We start from the raw sequence: 14,466 nt of genomic DNA on the forward strand, positions 1-14,466 counted from the left end.
TCTCATGTGGGTTGGGGCTACTTGTCTATGACAAACTCAGAAGAAAAATAATACTTCCAAATAACAGCAAGCCTTTTTACACACTCTATACATTATAATAAAAAGATCCAGGACATGATGACTGTTCAGCACATTTTCACAGAAGCTTAGCTGTCTTAATTAAGGAAGGCAAAGCTCCTATTCAGCTTTAAATGAAGAAGTCAAACTACAGAAATCAAGGCTAAATATTTAGCAGTACTAACACCCGTTTCTAAACAAAGCCACAGAAGCATCCTTTTCTACACCATAAAGGCTTCCACAGAAGATGTTTTCACAGTAGATATCCCAGTATTCATAGAAATGGTTACCTCTGCAGCTCTTAGCTGTATACTTGCTGCTTTATACTCTGATTCTAGTCTGTTCTTCTCAGCAGCCACTGTAGTACTCTGAAGAACCAAATCTGCTTTGAGGATGTTCAGTGATACGCAATTCTACATAGGAAAACAGAAAATGTCATTTTTTTTCCACAAGGGAGTCAAAACTGATACAATCACTATCGGGCTTTGGAAACTATCCAATTTTTAGTCATAGCATAGAATCTCACACTGTGTTCAGCTCTTCAACTCTGCTGGCTGTCAAATTCAATGAAAAGAAAGGTGACTTACTGGTGACCCAAGCTCTTCAAGATGCATAGTCCCCATGTACTTTTAATCTGTAAGCATATACATATCACTTGCAACCAAACCATTTTACACCAGAAAAGCACATTCTCTTTCCCTACGCCATATACTCACATGTGAAATGTGAGAAAAGACAAAGCCATCTCAATTCTTTCTCAGAGACAGAATCCAACAGGTGGATTTTGGTGGACTTTGTAAGTCACACACAGAGATGGAAAAAGGTCAAAAAATAAACACATAAGATATGTGCCTGTCACTGACAATGCAAGATAACTGACTAGATGTACAGTGACTCTAGTGTCTTCTGTCTTAACTGGAATAGTGTATGACAACAGAAGGAGACTCTATTTTGGAAGTTTCCTAACAGGCTTTAGTGATCCCCAGAACCTGGTCTGACAACTTTGACATTAAAATAGTTGCTTCTTTAAATGAGTCAGCCTCAGAAATGGTCCAGAGGCTTCAAAATCAGCAATACATTCTTGATTGTGTGAAGGGTAGCTTCAAACCTTGACTTATGAGGCACTGAGAACACCGGTTTACCATTTTTTTTTTTAATGATCGACATATAAGTACAAAGGAATCCTCTCTCTTAATGAAAGGGAGGACAAGGTTCCAGCTGTAGACCTAAGGGTAGGATAGTTACAGCAGGATGAAGTTTTGAGAGTGTTAGCTTCTGACCACAACAGAGAGCCAAGATCTGAGATCTTTTGCTATTTGTCATTTCAACACAAAGTTTCTACAGTGTGAACTTGGACATAGGAATAAGTTTATTTGTTTCCAATCTACTTAAACAGTTTAAAAACAATTATCAGAGACGTAAACTGAAAAAAAAATTGTAACAAAAGGAAATGGAAACAAAATGGAAAAAGTTAAGATTATTCAAAGACAACAGTGCCAGAATCTGAAACAGTGGAACAAGGCTGTTTCTATCAACTGGTTGTAAAGTATTGACGTGTATTAGGTATGTGCCAGGTACACTATGCCTTGTGTTGTATTTGTGTAAATAAACATGCAGCCTGTCACTAGTTGACTGTTCCACACAAGCCCCAGAACTCTTTAAAAAGTAGATCATATCGCCATCACGCAAACACACAAAAATCCCATACGTGTTCTAAATTTCCTTCTGTGGTACAAGTGAGTATGCCTGAAACATACTACTACCTGTAAGTTATTATCACTTTAATAGCCTACAGCTAATATAACTACAGAACCTATTGAAGAAAGTACACAGACTCCCATAAACCTGGAAGCATTCATGAAGTTTGGTTTGGGGATGACCAGAAATGTATGAATTTCAACAACTTTGATAAAACATATAATGAAACATCTTTCTTGTATCACACCATTTTATTCTCTTCTGTCCTGGTTTTGGCTGGGATAGAGTTAATTTTCTTCCTAGTAGCTGGTATAGTGCTGTGTTTTGGATTTTAGTATGAGAATAATATTGATAACACGCTGATGTTTTGGTTGTTGCTAAGCAGTGTTTACACTGGTCAAGGACTTTTCAGCTTCCCATGCTCTGCCAGGTGCACAAGAAACTGGGAGGGGGCACAGCCAGGATAGTTGATCCAAACTGACCAAAGGGCTATTCCATACCATATGATGTCATGCTCAGTATAGAAACTGAGGGGAGTTGGCCGGGGGGTAGCAGTCGCTGCTCAGGGACTGGCTGGGCGTTGGTCAGCGGGTAGTGAGCAGTTGTATCACTGTTTTGTTTTTTCCCCGCCCTGGGTTTTGTTCCTCTCTTGCTCTCTTGTTGTTTTCCTTCTCATTACAAGTTGATGATGATGATGATGATGATGATTATTCCAATTATTAAACTGTTCTTATCTCAACCCACAAGTTTTCTTACTTTTGCTCTTCTGATTCTCTCCCCATCCCACTGGGGGAGGGAGGATGAGCAAGCAGCTGTGTGGTACACTGGGGCTAAACCATAACATCTTCACTATGTACTAGCATATATTTCCTACAGCACACAAAGTGTCAAAATTAAGCTGATACACAACTGAAATAAATCCCTTTTGTAATCAATAACTATTTCAGGGAAATACCATCCATCCTCCCCTACACCCCTGATATACTGACAAATACACAGTATGTGTCAAATCTGTTTTCCTATACTGGGTGAAAAAGAGATTAAGACGCTCCTTCAGGCGGGTCATACAGCAGTCAGTAAACAACTTCGGCTGCACTTTACAACAGCAACACACTTGGAAAGTTTACATACTGGGAAATGGGCATCAAATACAAAAATCAAGTTTTGAAAAAAGTTTTGAAAATAGTTTTGAAAAGAGGTACTTTTCAGTACTGTTATTACATGCACAGGGTTCTGTAAATTCTGTAATCTACAGCATAAGCAACCCTTTTAACATGGCAGGTGTCTTCTGCCAATCTTTGGCATTTTCAAAATTGCTTTGGCTAGCTGATGCAAAAGTGATCTCTGAAACACTCCAATTGTTGCAGTCCATGCCAATCAACAAACAGAAAGAGCCCACCCATTTGGAATATTTTTTTCTTTATTTATTATATAAATACTAGCAACTGAAGTGTATTGAAATCAGCCTCACTTCAAAGGTAACTGCTTGAGGGTAGGAAGGCTCTACAGAGGGACCTGGACAGGCTGGATCGATGGGCTGGGGCCAATTGTATGAGGTTCAACAAGGCTAAGTGCAAGGTCCTGCACTTGGGCCACAACAACCCCATGTGACGCTACAGGCTTGGGGAAGAGTGGCTGGAAAGCTGCCTGGCAGAGAAGGACCTGGGGGTGTTGGTCGACAGCCGGCTGAATATGAGCCAGCATTGTGCCCAGGTGGCCAAGAAAGCCAATGGCATCCTGGCTTGTATCAAAAATAGTGTGGCCAGCAGGAGTAGGGAAGTGATCGTGCCCCTGTACTTGGCACTGGTGAGGTCGCACCTCAAATACTGTGTTCAGTTTTGGGCCCCCCACTACAAGAGAGACATTGAGGTGCTGGAGCGTGTCCAGAGAAGGGCAACGAAGCTGGTGAAGAGTCTGGAGCACAAGTCTGATGAGGAGCGGCTGAGGGAACTGGGGTTGTTTAGCCTGGAGAAAAGGAGGCTGAGGAGAGACCTTATCGCTCTATACAACTACCTGAAAGGAGGTTGTAGCGAGGTGGGGGTCGGTCTCTTCTCCCACGTAACAAATGAGAGGACAAGAGGAAATGGTCTCAAGTTGTGCCAGGGGAGGTTTAGACTGGATATTAGGAAATTTTACTTCACTGAAAGGGTTATCAAGCATTGGAACAGGCTGCCCAGGGAAGTGGTTGAGTCGCCATCCCTGGAAGTATTTAAAAGACGTTTGGATGAGGTGCTTAGGGACATGGTGTAGTGGTGGTCTTGGTAGAGTTAGGCTTACGGTTGGACTCGATGATCTTAAAAGGTCTTTTCCAACCTGTACGATTCTGTGATTCTGTAACACTCAACTCTTTTCAGGAGTAAGCAAGAACACATTTCAATACTAGTAAGGCATGGCAAAGGAACAACATACATGCTCAAAGTGGGTGCAAGAATGGCACCATTTCTTGCTGAGTGCAAAAGCACAAACAGATTCCCCTAGAACTAAAAGTAACTGTTTCTTGTTCCTTAGTTATTAAAAAAACACCAAAGAAAATTCACCTTGTGGCAGCTCCCATTATTAGGGCTTACAGGCTAAGCTAAAGCAACAATTAAGTCCAGAATGTTTTCTTCTTAGAAACCTCATGACATTGGAGCCTGAGACTTGAGTACTTTTCCCATCCTAGGCCTCTTCCACAATCATGGATCCTTACAGTTTCAGGTCAATTTTTCACATGACTAATGACTACTCTTTTTTCCAATAAAACCAAAAAGATTTTATGAACTAGGGTGGAAGGAACAGGTCACAGAATTATGCAGTATTCTGAAAATGTACAGGCTGAAATGGTTACACAGTTAATTCCTAGTTTATTCCTGTATTTACTGAATCAGACCATGGATTATAAGACTTCAGTCACTCAGAGTCTAAATCAACGCAAAAATGATCTACAAATCGAATCAATGACAGATGAACAAGTTCGAGTTCATAAAAGCTTCAGAAGATGTTTATCTTGAAGCAAGTTAGCTTGTAAACATTTACAGTAACACACACAAATGTTGCACACCTCCTGCTTAAGTTACAAGAATTGGACTTTTCACAATAGTGGAACACATACCAAGTTAAAAATACATACCTTTATGAGATGCATTAATTCAGTAACAAGTCTTGCTTTTTGGGTATTTATTTCTTTGATCTTTACATTTGCCTGTTCAGATTCCTTCTCTAGGTTGATAGCATCTTGTTCCAGCTGTCTTAAGCTATGGGAGGAATCAATATTTTATTAAACCTGATTAAAAATAAATTGTACAAAAATGCAAAATTTCTTAATCTTGGTGATGAACCACCAGTTAGTGAGAACAGGAATTTGTATACCTAAACTTTCCAAATACATTAGAGGCATTCCCAATCTATGCACTTTAAACCTAAGAAATTCAAAAGACAAAATTTTCATAATTAAAGAAACTCTGATTTTGGCTGCTAAGGGCATCACTGAGCAATCATACTCCTTTACTTCTGTAAATTTCAGATTAAAGAAAAAAGAAAAAGAAAAATCAGTGTAAGGATTACATTTTTCTTCTGCTGCTAGCTCCTTGCAACAATACAATGTAGGAGAGTTCAGGAGGTTTGCTTAATTCTTGTTAAATATACACTAGTAAAAAAACCTGTGTCCTCAACTTTCTGCAGAAACCGAGAATTTTCACTAGATTTAAACCTCAAAATATAATTATGAAGAACTTCATATGAAATAATCATGATGTTTAGTGAGCTGCAAAGCATTTGGAGATCTTAAAAAATGGCCAAACAGGCCAAGAGGATGATCCAGGAAACTACAAACCAATCATTCTTAGTTTGATCCCTGGGAAAATTGTGGAGCAAGTATGCCCCTCAGAAAACAATTCTAGGGGCATAAGTGAGAAGGTGATCAGGAAGAATTGGCAAGCATTTACCAAGGGTACGTCATACCTGATGAACCCAATTGTAAAACAACTGCATGACAGGAGGTCAAGTGGTTGTCATTTACCTCCATTTTACCAAGGCTTTCTGTTAGGTTATCTGATAAAAGCTCACCTGCACACCCAAAAAGGAGAGACAATAGCAGGTGGGGGAACCCCAAATAATACCCTACCCTGGCTACCCCCAGGCCCATCACAGGAGCCATCCACCCACAAAATGGCCACCTCCACAAACCCAGAGGAAGACAGGGGCACCCTAGCAGACAGGAACCCAAATTAAGCACTCAGAGGAAGGAACACCCTGTCCCAGATCAGCCTCAGCACCAGTGTCCAGGTGTGAAACCCAACAAGGTAAGTCAAAACCACAGCACCCTCTGGACTGAGAGGGTTATTTCCTGGGGGTATAGGAGACATTATGGGATGCAGCAGAAAAGCATTTTGCAACTGTGCAGGACTTACTATTGGATATTCAGGGGAGAAACCAAACGTGGGGAAAGGGAGGGATCTAGATGACTTGGAGAGGAGCAAGTGTGGGAAAACAGAGGGATATGGGGACAAAAGGAACAGTTACATGTACATAGCTGGCTGGTCAATAGGCTCGTCCAGCCATGCCCAGTTGGCACATTCTCTTCTTATTCAGTTCCATTTTTCATTCTTTTTCTGGGTGAGGGACTCTCTATTCAGCATCCATGTGTGTGTATGGTAGTCTAAGTGCAAGCAACTATCATCAGATTACAAATCAAGGAGAGGGCCTGCTTGGCTGTAGTGCCAGTGACTAGAAAGACCAGAGTGAGTAACTTAAGCGACAGCCACTGGAGTGGGACCACAGGTCAGAGGCCCATGTGTCCATGGTGCCAGCACCTTGTACAAGTGCAGGTGTGCAAGTGAGTGTTTGATCCCTAGCAAAGACCAGGCCAGACTAGCTGCCAAACAGGTGAAGTGGCCTGGGAGCCAACGGGGTATGTGTGTCACTAAGGGTGAGACCACAGGAAGAGATGGCTATTGGAGGGACCAGGGGAGTCCAGCCTGGCTGCCAGAGACCACGAGGTCTGCTGTCTCTAGGGCTGAGACCTGCTGGCACGCGTCTGTATTTAAGGGTAAGATGACAGGCCTACTGGCTGTTGCGGGGGACTAGGGCAGTCAAGGCTACCTCTGCACATTTGTATGCCTGTGTGTCTCTAAGGGCAAGACCACCGAGTTGGCTACTGGGAAACCAGGGAGACCCAGCCAGTTCTGTATGAGTGTGCACATGGGTGAGTGAGGCAGCCTGTACAGGCAACAGGAGCAGGGCTGCAGCCGCAGGTGTTTGCATGTCCAGATACCAGCAACTGGGGAGACTGAGGGCCAGGGGCAGCTACTAAGCAGACTCAGCGTGTCTGGACTGAGCTGCTGATGGGATCCACATCGTCCATATGTATGCGTAGGAGTCTCACTAGGGGAGCCCCATCCTGCTCAGACAGAGCAGGAACATGATGAGGCCAGTGGTGCTGTGTTTGCCCAATTGCTCTGTGTGTCCATCAGTGCTGTGTGGCTGCCTGTGTGTAAATATGTACAAACGTGCTGTTTAGATGTGCTCTGTGTGAATGTGTCTACTGGGAAGACAGGCTCAGCCTCACTACTGGTTGCACTGGGGAGGGTTAAGCTGCATCAGCCCCACCTTCCTCTGAGGCTGCTGGATCCAGATGCATTCCTCTATCAATGCTGTCTCCCCTAATACTCAAGTTGGAAGACTACAGTCTGGATGGATGGAAGACTAGCTAGGTAAAAAAAAGTGGTCGGACGGTCAGGATCAGAGGGTCATTGTTAGTCTGTTGTATTCTCCCTGGAGGCCAGTATCAAGTGGCATACCACAAGATTAAGTCCTGGAACCTGTCCTGTTTAACATCCCTACCAGTGACACAGAGGAGCAGACAAAGGGCACTCTCGTCAAGTTTTCAGACACTAAACTGGGGGGAGCAATAGGCCTCAGAGGGGTCTGCTGGGGCTGGAGAAATGGGTCGACAGAAGGCTAATGAGATTCAGCAAGGACAAATGCTGAGTCCTGCCCCAGGGAAGAAAGGGGGTCTCACAGCGATACAGGCTTGGGACAGACTGGCTGCAGAGAAACTCTGCAGGGAAGGACTTGAGGTATTGGTGGACAATGAGCTGAGCATAAGCCAGCAGTACGCCCTGGCAGCAACAATGTCTCCCAGCATCCTTGGCTGTATGAATGGAAGCACAAGCAGGAGGAGAGTAATTTTTCCCCTCTGTTCAGCACTGCAGCCAGTTTTGCCCCCTGCCCCAAACATCAACAAACTGGAACAAACTTGGAAAGCAGCCAAGATGGTCAGGGGCTACAGCACAGGCCCTGCAAGGACAGGATGAGGGTGCTCAGTTTGTTCACCCTAGACAAGAGACAGCTTTGGGGCACCTAATAGCAACCCCCCACTACCCTTCCCACAAGGAAGCCACTGACAGGGTGGAACCAGGCTCTTCTAAGAGGTGCATCATAGAAGGATGACAGACAGCGGACATAAGTTGAAACAAGAAAGATCCAGACTGGATGGCAGTAGAAACTTTTTCCCCATAAGGACAGTCAATCAGTGGAACAGGATGTCCAAACAGGTCATGCAATCTCCATGGAGACTTCCAAGATGCAGTGGGATACAGACCTGAAAACCTGGTCTGAATTCAGCATTGACCATTTGTAAACATGGCTGGACTACAGACTACGCGAGGGCCCTTCCAACCTAAGTGATTCTGTCATTGAACATTACTTTCACAATTATATCCAGCTTTATTCAGATACTCATATCAATTAGCAACATGAATATTTGAAAATAGTTATACTCACTGCAAGGATTATTTAAATAATTACTATCTCTACAGAAAGACATCCCCATTATAAAAGAAAATTTGTAACAGTCTTGTCTGTAATTGTGTCAGGATTCTTACCCCTATTCAAAATTAAAAGAGAGTGTAATTATTTTTTCAAAGGGAAGGATTTAATCAATATTTGTTTAGGTAAAGGGTCCACCTCCTGCCTTCAAACCATATTGTGTATTCTAACACCATGACAATACATGTATCCCTAATAAGAAACCTGAAAGCAATACTTGGCTTTGAGGCTAAGCTCACATCCACACCGTTTAAAGCTGCTTCTTTTCACAGCAACCTGGACACTTGTGAGTATACAGCAGTTGATTCTGGTCCCTCTAACATCCGTGCAGCCCTATTTTTCTTTTCTTTTTTTTTTTTTCGTCAATACTCTTTTCAGTTTAATGCACCATAAGTAACACAAGAGCAGTGCACACAAGCACCAGCACCAATTTTCAGAAAATGAAAAGTAGTGTGGCATAAGAACATACAGGAGGGTACAAGAACATTTGAGGGTACAAGGTCTGCTGGGACTGTGTTACAGGAGTGGAGGGAGTGAAGCCTGAGGCAATCTTGTCTACACTGCCTTCTGGGAGTGCGAGCTTAAGTGAAATACTTCTTGAACCATGCCCAGGTTCTCCCTTATCACAAAGCAGTAACAGAAGAACTAATTGCAGAGGCCCACAAAACCAGAAAATATGTTAAGACAAATACTGTGGACAATCAGGGCCCAACTCGATCCCTGACAGGCTTACTTAGTACCATTTATGTACATTATGTTATTATTTAGGTACGTGCTACCGAGACAGAAGACTAAGGTAAATATTTGAGTAAATGACTGCAATGATCTCTCACTGGAATCCTATGATTTTATTACAAGAAACCATTTGGAACACTGTTACATGGTTTCTCAAATACCATCTTCATCTCCATTTCTAAATACCTTCTTTGTGTTCATTATCACCTGTATCTGATGCTCAACTACTGGTTACTTTGTAAGGGTAAAAGCACACTGCAATAAGAGGAAGCCAAAATACCTTTGTTATTAAAATTGTTCACGTTTCGTAGATAATATGGCTTGTTTCCTACCTATCATACTTCACACCAATTTTTGATTCCAACTGTCTCCTCCTGTTTCCTCTCTCTAAAAGCTCCTTCTTCTGTTGCCTAAGCTCATTGTCTCTGCGTTCCAGATGTTTCTGTCTCTCAAACAATGTAGTCAAACGCATATCCAACGACTCTAACATGTTATTGATGTCCTGAAATAAAAGAACACACACCACTAGTATTCTTACTACAAACATACGATACTAACACATGCAAGTAGGCTATGCTTATTGAACGATAAAATGGGTGGTAGTTCACATCATATACAGCACAGAAATAAATTCCTACCTGTGCCTGGTTTTCCAGCTGTCTTCTTTCATCTGTATCCACTGAACTAGTGAGAAACTGCGCCCCTCTCAGGGATGTGTTAGTAGAGAGTGTTAGGTTCGTATAAGCAGATACTTTAACAATGTATTTTTCTTCTGCTGTGTATATTTGCCTAAGTTTGGTTTCCTGTATGACCTAAAACGCACACAAAAATATTAATCTGACAAAAGCATTACTTAAGGCAATATTTCAGAACAAGGAATAAACTAGCTAAAATCCACAGTAAAGAACTTCAGCTTATGCTGTTAACAAGCCTTTGCAAAAAGATGATGCTAAGTTTAATGCATCATTATACTTGTAATTCAGACCAATCAGCAAAGAACTTTTAAGATACTGTCAGAGTATGTTACCATAACCAATTAAACAGGTTCTGATTATTCTGATATTACAGACAGACACTGGAAAAACCTGTTAATATTTGTACTGCATCATGAACAAGGATTGTACTTGCTGTAGTTGCATAACATGCAAACGTAGCCTGTGTACCAAAGAACCAAAAGTACGTAAGAAATTAATAGATGAAACCGTAAGGTGAGCTGTAATACATGAACTTCAGTGAAGTATATGTAAGAAAAAAAAAAAAGGTATAAAAATACTAGAGTTACTGTTTTTAAATGACTCATGTCAAAAAGGATATTCTAAATAACCAAAGATTTACCATAATGCAAGGTAGTATAGTACTTCAAAAGGACATAAATTCTCCATTAAACCAGGAACACCAAAAAGCCTCCATAGCACAACGTAAATTTGACTAAAGATTTTTTCAGTTTATATACACAGCACCAGCAATATTCTGTTGATTTGGTTCCTGGACTCTGAAAACCATGTTTACTTTGCTTTACAGCTCAGACTGTGCTTGATGACATTCTACATGCTCAGCCCTGTGAAAACAAGTCTCCTTTTAAACTAAAGCTTTCTCTGGCATGTGTGAAACAAAAGATTGCAAACAATGCATTTCTCAATCAAAAATAATAAAAAGAAAGAAAAAACTTTACACAACTGAACTGAGAAAGTGCCATGTGCAACACATTCAGAATAGTGGCTCATCTTTGCCCCTAGACTAGAGATTTTTCACTTGCTGCCCACAGAGCTCTGGAAAGGAGGGAGCATCTAAGGAGTAATTCTGACTGGTTTACAAAATGTAACTCAAAGGCCTATTATGTAGGTAATCTACTTCATCAAGTGATAAACACAAAGTGGTGGAAGAACTGCAGTTTAAAGATGAAAATGCTTAGAAAAAACATTAAGAGAAGAGCTTTTCACCTAGGACTCCCTCCACTTTTATTTTCCTCTTCCTCATTCTTAGAGCCTCAGAAACATAGAAGATAGGAAGGAGCAACAGCTATCCCAATCAAACAGGAATTGTTCTCTATTCGCAAAGCCTGTTCCCTGAGTTTCTCAAAAAAGCAACTCTTACTGTTCTCAGAGAGCCCAAAGTAGTCTTCTGAATTCAAAGAGTTCCCTCTCTAAACAAGACAGACAACAGATGTCCAGCGTAGACAGAGAAGTGTATAAGGATTTAAGCTGAAAACTGTCATGTGTGTTACCCATTATAACCCAGCAATGATGAGCTTGCAGGAACCCATGAAAGACTAAGGTAGGGAGATTACTCCTAGTGGGAGCTCTTATCCTATTTCTAAGAATCCGAAAGGTTTATATACTACTTATCACATCAGTTCTGACTGAAGCTATACAACTGTATTTGCTAGAAACTGAACATCTTAATGTGTTAAAAAAAAAAAAAAAGCAGCTTCTAATTGTTGCTTTAAAACATGACAGGTCAGCATTGTCATGTTCTAGTAACTGCTTAAAATTTTGCCCAGAATATCTCAGGCACGTAAAGTAGAAGTTATTATAATAAAACAACTTCATATAACTGACTTGGAACAGTATGCAGATGAAAGATGTATTTAACTTTCTGTGAAGTACTGCATTAGATTGACTGGATTTGTTAAAATGTCTTGCAATATGTTTGTGTGTAATGAACTGTTCTCACTTCTAAAGGCCAAATAAAAGGCTAAAGCAATTTTTTGTTTTCTCCACATTAACTTGCCAAAGAATTTACAAAATAAAACTCTAGACCACAGGTGTGTTTGTGCTATTTAGGACATCTCACCCTTTCAATCATGTTTCTGGTCTTCTCTGTTCCCACAGGGACATCGTGAACACGGTACTGCGAGCAAAGATAACTCATCACAGGATGAGGAGCATCAAATAACTCTCGTAAATATGAGAAAAATCCGTATCGGCTGAAAAGGAGAAAAAAAAAGCCTGCATCAGAAATAAAATTCAGCAGATAAGCAAGCTGAAGTTGCTGAAGGGTCAAGAAAGAAGTCCTGCTAACCCAGAACCGAATTGGTGAAAATTTGATTTGCATAGAAAATTCTCATATATAGCAACAACACCAAAACATTGTATTTAAAACCATTCCCCACTGATATAATCCGATACATACTGTAATTCTTCAATAGGTCTCAAAGGTAAGCTTTCAGCACACGATTCAGCAGGCGCGCATACAGCATTCACTCTTAGTTTCTGATGATCGCGCATCTAAATATAGATTACATTGGATTATTTGGTAAAAAACAGCAGAAAAATTCACTATATGAAAATCAAGTATTTATTCTTGATTCACAGAATAGGAATTATTTTAAACTGACAACCCCTGGAAGAACCCACAAAAATCCACTCTGGCTCAGGCATGACTGAGCTGTCTAAAAGGCAAGCTCAGTTAATGTCTCTCCATGAAAATACCATGCATTAGAGAAAACAAAGGCAATCAAAGAAATCCAGACCCAGGTGCTCAATCTAAATAGCCAAGCTGGATGTAATAAGGAAGCCCTCTCTTTCAGGCTGTATGGCCATTTTGCACAGATAATGGCAGACCACTGGCTACAGAGGCTGTGAAAATCCTGATCCTAACAGGGCAGAAAAGACTGAGGATACAAATGAAAGATCAGTTTAGCTGGTTAAAGCAGTCTTGCACTGGGTTCCACAACCATAGAGGCAAGACAAGCCCCCAGAACACCTCAGATATCACCACTACTGTTCACATATAGAAAAATGACTGGCCTCTGTGAAGGGCAGATAGGTCTTTTCAGCTTCCCATGCTCTGCCAGGTGCACAAGAAGCTGGGAGAGGGCACAGCCAGGACAGCTGACCCAAACTGGCCAAAGGGCTATTCCATACCATATGCCGTCATGCTCAGTACAGAAACTGGGGGGAGTTGGCCCGGGGGTAGCGGTCGCTGCTCGCGGACTGGCTGGGCATTGGTCGGTGGGTGGTGAGCAGCTGTATCACTGGGTTTTGGGTTTTTTTTTTTTGGCAGACCATGCGAAGCTGAAAATTCCTTGACCAGTGTAAACGCCACTTAGCAACAACCAAAACATCAGCGTGTTATCAATATTATTCTCATACTAAAATCCAAAACACAGCACTATACCAGCTACTAGGAAGAAAATTAACTCTATCCCAGCCAAAACCAGGACATGTCATTTTCTTGTACACAGTATTTTCTCCTCAATGATTATTGCCTCGTGAAGGAAGACAAAAGTTACTTCTAAAAATAAATATTTTCTTAATAGTCCTGCATCCCTACAGTCGGTTTAGGCTTTTAAAAAAAAAAAAATCTTACTCCTAGAGTAAAAAAATCTCTACTTACTAGAAGAAAACGTTAATCCAGAAGAAAACCTTTGAATATTTTGTATTAGCTATTGTGTTGACCTTGCCATTCAAAACTTAATAAATACAAATTTACTTGCTAGGCTCCAATATTTAGGGCTCCTCCATCAGTACTTAATCAATTTTTAAAATTGGTGCCTACTTGCCTCCACAAGAAACATTTCCATATCTTCTTGACTCTCAAAAACGAAAGCCCTCATGTCATTGGCCGAAATGTGATTTTCAACATATTTAGCATGTCTATTGTCTTTCATATTGATCTGATAAAGAAAGGTAATGAGAAAATTCTTTAATACAAGTGGACTTAACACCCCCCCCCCCCCAAACATTTTAAGCAGTCAGATGATGTCCAAGCCTACATTTAATGAAAACAAAGACAACGTTTAAATCTCTTTAAAGATATATCCCCTGTCTTTCTGCAACCAGTTCTCTTGGGAGGAAACCTACAGTAACTCACATGTCATCGTGTTTAGTTTTTAGCCATCCATATCCTTTCTCAGCATTCCTGGAGCTATCACTGTCTCCACCATACCACCTCCCCCTCTTCCACTCCACACTAACCTTACAATTGCAACCACCACCATCTCATGTCTAGTGGTTCTCCTCCAGTACTACTAAAGGTATCTCACTGTTTAGAAACCATTAACCTAAGGAATCAAAAACAGAAAATGCCACACTCCACAAATTATTCATATGCAGTTCCCTTTGATTTGGACACAGTGAACACCACCAAATACAAATACAGAATTTGAAGCCCTAGAAAGCACTAGATTCACAGATTGATTGAATTCTCTTCAAATTCTTAAGAAAA

At 41.1% G+C, this 14,466-nt stretch overlaps 1 protein-coding gene across 2 annotated transcripts in view; it reads right to left on the reverse strand.

Annotated features, from left to right (window-relative positions):
- SMC5 (structural maintenance of chromosomes 5) overlaps window positions 1-14,466 on the reverse strand; it is a 51,676-nt gene that overhangs the window by 15,896 nt on the left and 21,314 nt on the right. The window contains exons 11-17 of one of the 2 annotated variants that reach the window (XM_075527198.1): window positions 13,802-13,915; window positions 12,430-12,524; window positions 12,091-12,223; window positions 9,936-10,109; window positions 9,630-9,799; window positions 4,865-4,988; window positions 348-470 (exon numbers count right to left, since the gene is read on the reverse strand). In XM_075527198.1, the coding sequence (XP_075383313.1) occupies window positions 348-470; window positions 4,865-4,988; window positions 9,630-9,799; window positions 9,936-10,109; window positions 12,091-12,223; window positions 12,430-12,524; window positions 13,802-13,915 (933 nt within the window). The remainder of the gene's footprint in view (window positions 1-347; window positions 471-4,864; window positions 4,989-9,629; window positions 9,800-9,935; window positions 10,110-12,090; window positions 12,224-12,429; window positions 12,525-13,801; window positions 13,916-14,466) is intronic. The other variant, XM_075527197.1, reaches the window with a different exon arrangement.

The sequence above is a fragment of the Mycteria americana genome, chromosome Z (genome assembly GCF_035582795.1).
Source record: "Mycteria americana isolate JAX WOST 10 ecotype Jacksonville Zoo and Gardens chromosome Z, USCA_MyAme_1.0, whole genome shotgun sequence".
In the NCBI taxonomy this organism is placed as follows: domain Eukaryota; kingdom Metazoa; phylum Chordata; class Aves; order Ciconiiformes; family Ciconiidae; genus Mycteria; species Mycteria americana.